This window comes from Pyricularia pennisetigena, chromosome 2, assembly GCF_004337985.1.
Source record: "Pyricularia pennisetigena strain Br36 chromosome 2, whole genome shotgun sequence".
Taxonomy (NCBI): domain Eukaryota; kingdom Fungi; phylum Ascomycota; class Sordariomycetes; order Magnaporthales; family Pyriculariaceae; genus Pyricularia; species Pyricularia pennisetigena.
In genome coordinates this window covers 7,028,958-7,041,514 of record NC_043741.1, presented here as the reverse complement: position 1 = coordinate 7,041,514, position 12,557 = coordinate 7,028,958, and the positions used below count along the sequence as shown (strand labels likewise).

General features: G+C 49.5%; 2 protein-coding genes across 2 annotated transcripts; one reads left to right on the top strand and one right to left on the bottom strand.

Annotated features, from left to right (window-relative positions):
• Positions 1–1,940: 1,940 nt before the first annotated feature.
• Positions 1,941–2,841, top strand: PpBr36_01965 (uncharacterized protein). The gene is made up of 2 exons (XM_029889149.1): positions 1,941–2,066; positions 2,761–2,841. Exons 1-2 carry the CDS (start codon positions 2,012–2,014, stop codon positions 2,820–2,822), a joined length of 117 nt encoding a protein of 38 aa, XP_029751230.1. The 5' UTR covers positions 1,941–2,011; the 3' UTR covers positions 2,823–2,841.
• Positions 2,842–10,570: 7,729 nt separating this feature from the next.
• Positions 10,571–10,931, bottom strand: PpBr36_01964 (uncharacterized protein; the record flags this gene model as incomplete). Its single annotated transcript, XM_029889148.1, has 2 exons — positions 10,571–10,724; positions 10,795–10,931. 2 exons carry the CDS (start codon positions 10,929–10,931, stop codon positions 10,571–10,573), a joined length of 291 nt encoding a protein of 96 aa, XP_029752473.1.
• Between the last annotated feature and the right edge of the window lie 1,626 nt (positions 10,932–12,557).

Genomic DNA, 12,557 nt, shown 5'->3' with positions numbered 1-12,557 from the left:
GAAAAAAAAAAAAAAAAAAAAAAAAAAAAAAAAAAACTTTAGAATGCGAAAAGGTCGTGGTTCTAGAGTCTGGACCCAAGTTTCAAAAAGTCGCTGTAGTTCTGTATGCACCGAGCCGCGGCCATGACCTCCTTAACTTGGGGGTCTGAGGGCATTGACGTGCTCTGTCCAAGCGGCGGCGATACCACCTCTGTACTCTTGATTAGGTAGGTAGGTTTCCTCTTGGGTGAACCACAAAGAGTTAGGACGCATATCATGCTTACAGATAAACAAGTACTTTACCGTTTGCAAAACCGTGGCGCATCATCTCCGTGATCGACACACCGGATCTCGGTGTCTTTACTTTTTTCTCCGTTCAACTTCATGCCTTGAGTTGAGCCCCCCTGAGGACGTGCGCAATTACCTGCCAAACACCCCCACCCTTAAATAGCCGCTTTCCGGGTGGAATGATTGCGCCACAACCGGCCCGGTCATGTCCCGAATGGACAGGAGCCGAGTCCGGATCTCCGTGGTGGCCCATCTCCATTTTTTCCTTCGAGAACCAAAAGAGAAAATAACGAAAAAAAAGAAAAGAGAAAAGTGGCAGGGTAAGAGTGACGAATAAGGGATGTAACAATTCACGACGCTGACCCGCCCAAGCTGTCCCTCGCTTGTGTTCATAATCATCCGGCCTTCGGTCGGCCCAATGCTCTCGCTTACTAGCCTTGACCTGAATGCAGCAGCGCGCTAGAAGCGAAATCGAAGAGCCCATCCCTTGCCTGCTTTTCGTCAACTCAAATAAACAAAATCCTCAAACACTGACCTGACCATGCCAACGAGGACGGACCCGCTCATGACATCTGACGTGAACCAAACATTTCCTTCCGTCCCCTTGCTCTTTGATCTAGCCAGGGTGGACCAGCCAACCACCAACAAGGGTAAATTGTTAACATCGGTTCGACAAGCCAAGGCAAATGTGACCAGTGCAGCAGAATGGTGTGCCACCCCAGATCGACACCAAGAATCTCGCTTGCGGTCTACCCTGTAGGCACACGCACAAAGCTCTCCATAGTCCTATTGGACATGACTTGAACAAGCTCACTGAGCAGGGTAGCAGTATCGTACGAGACTGGCCCAGCCACTTGGTGCTGTATTTCTGTATTTTCTTTTCTTTTTTTTTTTTTTTTTTTTTTTTTTTTTTTTCATGCTCCCTTTACTCTCTGTTACTTGTTTCCCTCCGTCTCTTTACCTCTACGGTAGGCCTTCTGAGCAAGCATCAGAACCCGTTTGTCAAAACGGCCGTTATTATATGAGGTGTGAAAGGTGGCATCCTCAACCGACACCATTCTAGTAGCTCAAATCCTTGACCCAGAGATGCATGTCTGCTGGAACAACCAATAAGGTACATGTAATGTAGACAGGGAGATAGAAAGGGGTATAGGCAAGAGAAAGAGAGAGGGGGAAAAAAAGGAAGAAAAGTCCCTCGTCGAATCCAGAGGCCCAGGCAACCTGCCAGGCAGGTAAAGACGCGATGCACACTTTGTGGGCCTCCCCTGAAAATCTGTTTCCCACTAGTCCAAAGACCCGACCGAAACAGAAACCATCACCGGCTCGCTGAGTTGTAGGTACAGGGGCTCTAAATCTCTGCCGAGCGCAACACAGTGACTATGGCGATGATGGCTATAGTACCGGAAGCCACACTACACCCCTCTGCAACTTGACAACGGGATGTGGGAATGTTTGAATGGATGGGTGGCAGTCTCCGTCCGGCTACCAGGACTTGTAAAGATATAGTGGACAGACCATAGGAAATGGGGAATAGGAAAGTGAGAGAGAGAGAGAGGGGGGGAGGGAAAGAAACCAAATGAGTGATGACAAGAGCCTGGTCCCGCTCTGTTGGAATGCCAGGATCGACTTGTTGGGGAAAGATGCAAAGCGTGCCCCCAATCCAAATTACTCAGGCTCCCAGTGCACTCAAGGCCATCTGCCTTGAGACCCCAACCAAGAGAACGATGGGGGCCATACGCGGGACATGAATCAATATCGCTGTCGACGATGGTGCTGCAGGACAAGCCGTACTACTGTAGGTGTGTGGTCAGGGGTCTATTTGACAGCTCGGCTCGAGGTAGCGTCTCCACCTTCAACAAAGTCGAGAGTGGTAGGTTAGACGAGAAGTTTAAAAATACAGGAAAAATACGAATTTTGCGTCCAAAATATTACGTGTCCAGGTACTGGCTGACAGACAAAGAACCAGAAGGGCACATACGCTCCTGGTTCCCACACCTCCCCTTGTTGCAGCGCGTATCTGCTTAGCTTTCGGCAGCCATGACGGCAGTATTGCGGATGCGATAGCTATCAAAGATTCACACGGCTAAAAAAAAATGCCCCTTTCTCAGCGTTCCTCGTGACTAGACCTGATGCATGCGTAAGGCATGTAGGGGAAAAAAAAAAAAAAGCTGTTCCACCGAGGTAGAACTATCAACCGGCGTACCCGCATGGGCAAAGTCTGAGTGAATGAAAGATACAATACGTTCGCCTCAGGGGGTCCAAGAAATCTCCGAGTGATCAGCAGTGCCCACTGACACCGGTGGGCATAACAGTCGGTGGTGTTGGCTAGTGTGCTTGTTCTAAGTGGGCTTCATGACGATAAGGAAAGCTTACAGGAGGATCATCACATCCGATCAAAACCAAAAATTCCATGAAGCTGTCGTCTCGGGAATGGCCAATGTGGTCTGGTTGGGATGCAATGTGCATGTTGGCCGACATCAAAATAGTGGGCAGGGGGCCAAACAATCGGGTACCGAGTGCTAAGTGTCAGGGCGAGACCTACAGGCGAGTGTTGACCTGCCTAATCTCGCACTAGCATGCAGGAGAAAATCCGGATCGATCACCCATGGGCGGGGCGGCGGTTGTATCTGGATGCAGCACCGAAAAGACCCCTCTGGCACACGGCAAGACGGGCGAACTAACCTGATAGATCAATCAGTTCCAGAACCACAAACAGAGCCTGCTGGTTGAGGGCTAATTAGATCTAATGCTCGGTCAACTCTTGGGATGTGCCAAAACTGAGAACAGCGATCTATACTTCGCCGGGACCGTTGTTGGAACGGGCTTGCACGATCTCGCCGCCGTGCAGGAGACGGCACGGCAAAGATCCGTTCCATGGATTCAGCTGAGTGAACAAACAACCTTTCTCTTTCCATGCTTTCTGCAGCATCCGGAAATCCCTTTTTGTGGTCGTGCTGCCTGATGTCAGCTAGAATCTCGATGTATCGATCCGAGAAAACGGCCGAGTAGGCATATCCGCGAATGGGAGCCAGGGTTGGTGCAAGTCGGTGTAAGCTCTCCGCCAAAAGCAAGCCTGCGGCTTCCTATTCCTCAATGACGAGCGTGGTCTTATGCAAGCCCCGCGTCACACGCCACACACACACGCACACAAATGGCTGGCTACAGAAAGGGGGGCATCGTGAACACTCACATCCTTGGGCATCCCCCTCTGTTATAATATCATCTGGGCAATACGAGGGGGCGGCTGCATCTTCGTAGTGAGTGCAGCTCCCCTTCCGGAGGACCTGTCAAAACTGTCATGATGTCGAAATCTCCGGTAAAAAGCAGCATCAATTTAGATCCGGGCGGGGAAGATGCACTATGTCAAGCAGGCTTACTAGACGAGCGTTATTATGCCCAGCCCCAGCGGACACACGGATAACTCTTCCCGGTAAAAGAAGTGATCAGCCAAATTGATCAGGGAAAGAGGGGCGTGCCTACATCAGAATTTGGCGTTTGGTCGAGTATGGTTCCTGTCTGGTCCAGATACAGCTCCGTCTTGATTGGACCTAGCAAGCTGGCTTTGGAAGGGGATGGCGCTTCGTCCAGGCTGACAATTCAACTGATCTGGCCTATTTTCATCTACTGTATGTAGTATATTGACACCCTACCCTGTAGATGCAGGAAGCAGGTTCCTCGATTTTTGCGAAGATGGTTCGTCAATTTGACAGGTAGAGTCAAAGTCTGGTCCGATGCAACATCGAGGACGGTCCTGCTGCCCACCCAAATCCATGCTAGGGCATCAGAAGCGAGGAACCAGCAATCACCTACCAAGGTGCAGGAGGCTAAGCCAATGATCCACCACTTGACAGCTTATGACAGTCCTGAAGGTTGCCAGGAGGTCTGGTTCTTTTGCTTTTTGCAATATGACAGGTTCTGGTGACACGTCTCGGTCGGGTAGGTGACTATCACGCTGCAGATGGATAAATACATTGCGTTGGTGATGCGATGGCAGCACTGGAGCGGAAGCAACCAGATAACACCGTTTGTCGTTCTCACCGGTCAGATCAATTATCATCTTGCATATCCTGCACGCAAACCGGTCTGCCTGCAAGTCGTGTGTTGGTGAGCTTGCAGGTTACTCTGAGACTTTTTTTTTTTTTTTTTTTTTTTTTTTTTTTTTTTGGTTCAAATCTCAACTGTCTCCCCAGCCTAATAGCTGCTGGGAGAAGTGAGGTTTCAGGGCATCAACCAGCGAACGGCTCCATTGAAATCTGTGCGCGCACTCACTGGGGCTTTACGAGAGCGCCACAAGTTAGTGGGTGCATAACGATGTGATCTCGCTCCAAGGTTCAAATTATGAAAGAAAATTGGAGAAGCAATTGAGGGGATAGCTTCTACCCTTCCCCCACATTTTACCAGAGAGATGGACAAGGGGCTTCTTGTGTTGAAAGTCGATGGGTCTTGCACTTCACTCGTTCGTTCGGCCCATGTACCGAAAGGGTTGGACGGTCTTGACAGTGTAGCAGCGTTGCGTCGGGAGGCAATGATCATCAATTCCTTCCGGGCCGGCCGTGCTATGATCGGCGCCTGATATTGGCAGGCAAAACGACTTGCAGATTCATGATAATTCAAGATAATATATCAGTCGTCAATTTTGCTAACGGCCCAAAGAAAAAGAAAAGACCATGCAAAGACGGGCGGGGATGTGTGGCAACAAGCAAACAGTTTACTGTGCATCGCATCTCGGATGGCTTCAGATTGATTGCTGCGATTGTCTTGGGGTAGATGGCGGGTGGGCTTGGTGGTTTCTCTTATTGGGTAAGTGGAGGTTGATCGAGAAAATACAGTGCAAAAAGGTCCCTGACCTGACACCGTCATCCCACGTTTCTCGAAGCTCATACGAGAGATCACCGATTAATCGCAATTAACAAAAAAAAAAAAAAAAAAAAAAAAAAAAAAAGACATCCTTGTGCGCTTTGGCCCACTCGAACGGCACTCGGATGCTCTCTTCCTAGCGCGGCAGGTGGCGGTCGAACCCCGCTTTATTGATTTGTTCATCGCCCATCGTGCCTGTCTGCATGCGGCGGTGAAGACCACCCACCACTCGCTGCAGTGGAGGGGCTGTTCCCCACAACAACAACCCCGGCACACCGATACGGCTTCGGGCTCCATGGGCACCAGTCACGGCTGCAGTAAAAAAAATTGCCCACGTATTGATGTGGACTCATTTTCTGTTGTCTGTTGATTTGGGGCTAGAGAATACGCTTGAAAAAATTTTGCAATCTGGGAAAATTGTTGGAATTGATTTTTTTCCGGACGGTTTTTGTCAGATTAAACAATCTGAGGACTAGCGAGCTTATCCTCAGGGTTCATCTTTATGTGCCCTAAGGCTAGTGAATCTACGATCAACTGAACGGAAAAGGCGGAAAAGGCGGCGTGGCTGGACGGATCGTGCTAAGCTGTCGATGCGATGTGCCCGCTAATATCGGCCGATCAGGCACCAGATCTCCTTGACCCAAAAAGCCTTACCCCAACGTCTAGAGTCTCAGCTGTCACTTGTGCTATGGCATTTAGCTGGCAAAACTAGACTAAACACCCAACTAACCAGAAAGAAAATGTCATGCGTTATAATCCAAGGGCTATTTGTTATACAGTAGGCATGAATGACCCGACCCAAGAGCCGGGAATTGCCTCCACTGCCACGGTAAACATTCTTATGAAACATAAACTGAAGGTAGAAAGGAGGTGACAGCCAGGGGAGAAAAAGCAGGATTTTAACGAAAAGCCAAGAGAAATATGAACTTTACGCCCCCGCAACGCCTTGTGCGCCGTGATCTTGTCCTTCAGCGATGCTGTCTCGGAAGGGCTTTTGGTGTTTCGCCGGAGCCTAATTTCACTCGTGATTATCGTAGCAATTCTCTGGCGGGCAACCGATAGCCCATGCAGTTGATTGACGAAGCACAAGGTCCCCCGTCATTCCAGGTCGCAAATCCGTCGGTGTCTCGTTATCCAAGCTTGCCGTGTTACATCGGTGAAGAAGTAGACGGGCTTGGTGCGGCGCGTATCTAGCAGTCCTACATGTGCTTTGTAGAGCAGAAAATGCTGAGGAGGGAACAAGTAAGCCCGGTGTATCTCGTAAATGTTTCCCTTGCAAGTTTGAAAAATCAAGAGATCAAGAAACGATATGAGAAGCTAAGCAAATAAACAACAGCCCACTTCTCCAAAGTGCAAAGCAGATTATGCAACAGTTACCTCGCCACAGCGCAAGGTGGTATTCCTGTGCTCTCGAGACCCACGACGTACGACGCAGTGTATCGTTCACTCTACGAGTACGGAGATCTGGATTGGCGGCGTGTCAAACTGGCAATAAAATCGTCAGGGAACTCCCCAGTTTCACTACCGCACATGCAAAATCAGTTCATTTTGTACTTCTCCGCCGGTATGACACTTGCTTGGTTTTCTTCCAAGCAGCAAATTTCTGTAGCGGCCAAACCTAGAGCTTCGCCATCAAGATTGGTCAGATCGATCTTAAACCTTGACCCCGAACTACGGCTGGCCCGGCGAGATCTGAGGAAGCTCCATCACGGCGGCATGGGGCTGATGTAGGGAACCCCAGTCATAAGGAACACACGATGACTTATGCACCAGGACAAACGAGGCAATCGCCTCGCGGTGTCATTTTTTTTTTGTATTTTATTTGTTTGTTTTATTGGAAGAACTCACCCGCCCTCAATTCAAGGGCTGCCCCGCTACATGGTTTTCCACCGAGGTGAGGTTATTTCAAATGGTTCAATGCTCGAAAACAAGGCCAGAAAGTTCCTGACGGTGAATAGCACATGGTACATCACCGTAACCTTCTACTTTATTTTAATTTTTTTTTTCCCTCGTCCGAGGGATATCCATGCGTGTTGCATAGGGGGGAGTGAGATGTAGACGGAGGTTTTTTCGTCTCTGTTGGGGCAAACGCCTTGGTTTTCGTCCTCTTTGTTGTCTCCCAAACCAAAAACCAAATTATTCCTTCTGTAGGAGCGGGACCCTAATATCATGTATCGATCAGAGTCTGACGCTAAAAGGGTTGCTGATGAGGATCATCGGGGGTCTGAGATCTCGGGCGGGAGTGGATTGAGGCGTGCATGGCCTCCAGCTCTGGCGACTAAATTGCCCAGACAAGCAAGCAGCGCGCGTGTCGGAGAAACTAACAAGAGGGGGTATGTTACACAGCCTCGAAGGGCATTGGTGCACCAGTGAACTAAATCGAGACGAAACACGGCACAGAGAGGATCGATGAGCGACTGCCGACAATACTGCAACTGTACCGTACAGAGCGGGGGTCATGAGGTTGCAGTGGTATATGTGGTATTCATTGGGCAAATGAGGCAAATGATTGCATAGCATGTGGGCGGGAATGTCATCCGCGCAAGCGAGGTTCTCGATCTTCAGTGGAAAAACAGGGCTAGAACCAGATAGGAAAGAATCCTCTTCGCATGTCAGAAAAGGGCCTGGTAGCTTCTCGCATCTGAATGTTCCAAAACAGGGAGAGATAATGCGCGATGAAGCGGGAGTGGAAACTATAAACATGTTAATCGTTCTTTAGGCAACGCTGGTCTGGGCGAAACACATTGGAAGCGATCCCAAGCCCATGCGAGGTTACAAGTCAGTAGCAGAGATGGGTAGCAACAGCAATAGATCGGACAAGAACCCCCGCCGACCCAGACCCAGTAAAGTCATTTCGAAAGTCGGAAATATTAGATCGGATACGGACTGCGGCATGACAAAGTAAACGAGCTTGTTGATTTGTGTCCTGTTAATCTAGCTTTTGTTTTTCTTATTAATATTTATATATTCATTTACTTGAACTCAGCGCCTCGGCTTACACTTCGGGAAATGTTCAAGAACGCTTTTGGGATCGCTTTCCCACCCTCTTCCCCTCTGCCCGTACAGTACAGTACTGGGAAGCCCTAACGCTCCCTCATCTTGCCATCTCGCATCGAGAGTGGGCTGCAGCGAGCCCTGTCGGCAAGTGTGGAGTCTAGACCAGACACACGACTCAGTCGTCTGCCACGCCAGAGAAAGTTTGAGATTACCGACCAAATTGGAGATCTACTGCACTTAAATAGTAAACAGCACAACCGACTGCCTTGGTGGGTCTGCTTGCCCACCACAAGTGATAAAGCGACGACGAGCTGGGCATCTTTTACTGGGGATCCCATCCGAACGGTTGGTCACTTGCTGTTTTGCGCTTGTCCATGTTCATTCCAATTTGAGGGCGGTCCCGCCTGCCAATGACTTGAGATGATCAAAGAAGACAGACACACTTGCCTGAATGTTACTAGGTACCGAATTGCAAGGTAGGGCGTAGATATGTTCATGACCTGTAACGGAACCAACATTCTCTCGGTGAGCGTTGGTGAAGTACAGACCCCGAGTTTTAGAATTCCCCGGACGGATCGAAATCACAAGAACAGTTGGATGTATACCGTTGGTAACCTTGTGTTAATCTTGCATTGCGCTGCAGGCATTAATACAACCGACCCCATTTTCGCCTGGCCAACATTGAATTTGCCCCTTCTAATTTGCTGTAATGAGATGAAGCTTTGACGCCTGCACATTTGACAACGGCTCAACCAGTTTATCGCGCGCCGCCGTTGACACTTGCCCCATAGCACCTGCGCGTGTGGTGAGCGCTTTTTGTGGGTTGAGTTTTTGTCAGATATCACTTTGCACGGATGACAGACTTTTACTTCTTCCTGCCTGTTCCCCGCCACACTCTAGACAGAAAAGCAAGAAAAGAAAAGAAACATGTGTTCTTTCGTGTCGATATGTTAAAGCATTTGTTATGTAACTAACCACGGATCAAGTGTAATAACAGTCGGCCGGCAGGCAAAACATACCTACTTGACAGATGACAGGAATGTTCTGCCAATATTTTACTGATACCTTTTGGAGTAGCGTAGGATGGAATACTCCAATTACTCTACTGCAGAAACAAGTTATCCGGAAGCCGATCCTTACCTAGCAAAGGCTGGATCGCACGACTACAGCATCATCGCCAACCCCCTTCTCCAGCTATTGGGTCGCTTGGGCTGGACTGCGAATCTGGCAGGAGATCAATCAAACAAATAGCAAGGGTACAAAACCTATCTATCTAACTGGCTGGTGCTCGGAGGGACTGATGTGCCGGTCCACTTCTTCGTCACGCCAAACTCGAACCGGCAACCACATGAAATACCTTATCGAAACAAGATAGAGATCCGTGAGCGATGAGCCACACCCACATCTCGCGGGTGGGGGTTTACCACCTCAAGCCACGCCCCCCAAAGCTCTATGCACGCCAAGGACTGACCTGCGTGACCCCCCGAACGAAAGGGAACATGCCACCCATCTTTGAACGGGGCACAACAGCCGGTGAGAAGCCAATCGCCTCGAAGCTTAGGGTGGACCAAAACGAACAAACGGTTACTGTCCTTTGTTTTATTTTTATCCTTGATTTGTTGCTGTTGAATGCCGCCAGACCATACAACGCAGCGCAATTGTGTGAAAAATGAATGCCTTCAGCGTCCGCTGTTTGCTTCACTATGACGGCTCATCTGACACAAAATATCGGCGGATGAACGAACATTTTACAAGGGATGACACTTAAGTACTGACTATTTGTCAAGCTTGCTTTGCAAGTCATCCATCATCTTGACAGACAACTTACCCTAATGTGGGTAAAAATAATTCTCAAGTTGCAGGTATTGGTGATGAAGGATATCAAATTTGTGCCAACGTAGCCAGCCTGAACCCTTTGTCACATTTCTGATGTGATGTACAATCAAGGCAGTCACTCTGTTTCCTCCAGCGAGCGCCGATTGGGTCTGACATCTTGCCCTGCCTGGTCTCGTGTATCTTAATACCTAGATCTGTGCTGCAGCCGACCCTAACTGGTCCACTGATAGATCGCGCGCGCCTTTGCGGGCCATCTTTGTGACTCGTGCTCCCTTCATGAGTGCCTCCTTTCACAAGCTCAGCCGCCCACTGATCCGTAGCTAGGTACTTTGGGCAATCAAAGGAGTTATCTGGTAAGGAGCTCATCTCTCCCGCATATCTTACTCTTCTTCGTCTACTTTTTTTTGTGGATCGAAACGACCTTTGGATATTAGTCCGCGCATCAATTCCAGAGTACTGTACTTACTCTATGCTTTCCTAATGTCCGGGAACAAGGGGTACTCTGACGGGTTGATGCAACGCCGTTGCGGTTGTGTTCAACGACACAAAACAAATAGAAAATAAAAGAAATTGTGCAGGACTTTTGTGGATTGGCTCTCGGTCCATACCTTCCTTACCTATAAGACGCACTGGCTGGTAGAGTGACCTCGCTCAGGACTCCAGTGCAGCGTAACGTCAGAGAGATCCCATCCAGTCGCAGTAAGCATCCTCTCCCCACCTGTACTACGCTTCTACCCCTGTCCCCAATTCCCTGCTTGGAGCTCCACCTCAACGTATATATCTCAGGCAGGTGAGAGCTGCCATCCAGTCCCGACCCCACCACCTAAAAGTACGTACTGGGAATAACCAGTCAAGCCCACGTAGAATCTAACATGCTCCACCAGGTCCACCTCACCACACCACACCCCATCGCATCGACACCGGCTGCATCTGTGTGCACGAGGATCTGGCCGCACTGTACAAGGATCAGGCATGGTCGCAAAGAGATACTACCAAGAACTCTCCACAGTTGAGTGTCCACCCACGCCCCTTCTTTTCCTTGCCTTCCTGGTCGTCATCTCCTCGCTGCCGTCAGTTGCTTTGCCTGCCCGCCCGAACACCTTCATCTGGGCTCACCCTCCTCCCCCGATGCCCTTGTCCCCGGACAATATCGAGCTCGAGTCGAACTGGGCACATTCTGCCCATCGTTCTGTCGTAGTCTGACCGGGGTTGTTGCGTTTTTGGGTCATCTCCATCATCTCAGTTCCAAGGGCCCTTTTTTTATTCGTTTTAATTTTTTAATAGTGCTGTTGTCGTAGCCCATTTCTACCATCACCTCGCCCACCCCTTTGTGGTTTTCACCACTCCTCGTTTTGTTTTGTTTGCCTGTTCGGTTTTCTTTCACCACACCTAATAACAAACAAACACCAACCGGAAGTTGTCTAGCTCGCCGTGAGGCGTGCTTCGTTTTACTTTTTTCCAAGTTTGGCGTTTTCCCTGGCTGTCGTCCATTTCTTTACAGCCCCGGAACGAGGTACCGACCAACAGCAGTTCACGAGAAACAAGGGTCGTTTGCACTTAGCTTGGGCGGTTGTTCTGCAAGGGAGATTGGACCGCTTGCTGCTCGTTGCACTTTGCTGTACATCTACCAACATTTCTATTCATTCCACCTAAATTGTGTCGCCCTCCAGTGGTGCCTTTTTTAATTATTACTTTTTGTTTTCTTGGGGATTTCTCAACCCAAACTGAATCTGCAACAAAAGCACCGTCAGGCCCACAAGTTTTTTGCTCGCCTCGATCGATGCAGTCATCTTGAGCTGATCGCGCGGCACGGCTCCCAGCCAGCCAGTCACACCAACAAACTTACCTCCACTGCCTTGCTTGCTGAGGTGCCTTGGTCGTCATCACATCACCACCACCACCACCATCACCACCACACCTTCCGCGCCATCTCTGAGGAACCAAACCAAAACCAATCCCGGTTGGCGGTGTTGTACCAAATAGCCTTTGTCTCTCCAAAAAAAAAAACCCCCCACCGAATCTACAACACCGGTTCTGTCTAAGACCTCGCCGAAATAAACACAAGAAAAAAAATCAACGAGGAGTATTAAATACGAAAGGCGGTCACGAATTTTGACAAGAAGAAAAAGAGACGAAAGCAGTGGAAGCAAAAGTGAAAAAGCAACTTTGTGCCAGAGGAATTGCTTGCTGTGGCAACTTTTTTCCTCTCGCTTTAGCTTGTGATTGTTTCACCGACCGCACACCCACCATTCGACGCTCAGTCCAGCAGTTAGCAGCTCAGCACACACCCGCCGTTCTTCTAGACTGCTTCCGCTGCCTAACCCGCCCACGCAAACGCAAGTGAGTGGTTCAACTCACATTAGCGTCCTCTACTGCTCCAACGCCTTAGCTGGTCGACCTGCCGCCCGCCACACGCTGCCGTCCGTCGTCTGATCAGATCGACCTAATCAAAATCGACACGACGCTTGAACTTCCCCCGATCAGATCAGTTTGGAGACTTAGCGCCTGTCAGCCCTGACAAGACAGAGCTAGAACAGGAGCTAGGTACCTGCCTATCTACAGCGAGGCACCGTAGCATCTTGTACCATACCTGACCGACC

Excerpts from the sequence above, each read along its gene's own strand:
- PpBr36_01965 (XM_029889149.1), top strand. The coding sequence starts at position 2,012 with ATGAATCAATATCGCTGTCGACGATGGTGCTGCAGGACAAGCCGTACT. Across the intron at positions 2,067-2,760 it reads GACAAGCCGTACTACTGTAG|GGGGCCAAACAATCGGGTAC; the intron begins GTGTGTGGTCAG and ends AATAGTGGGCAG.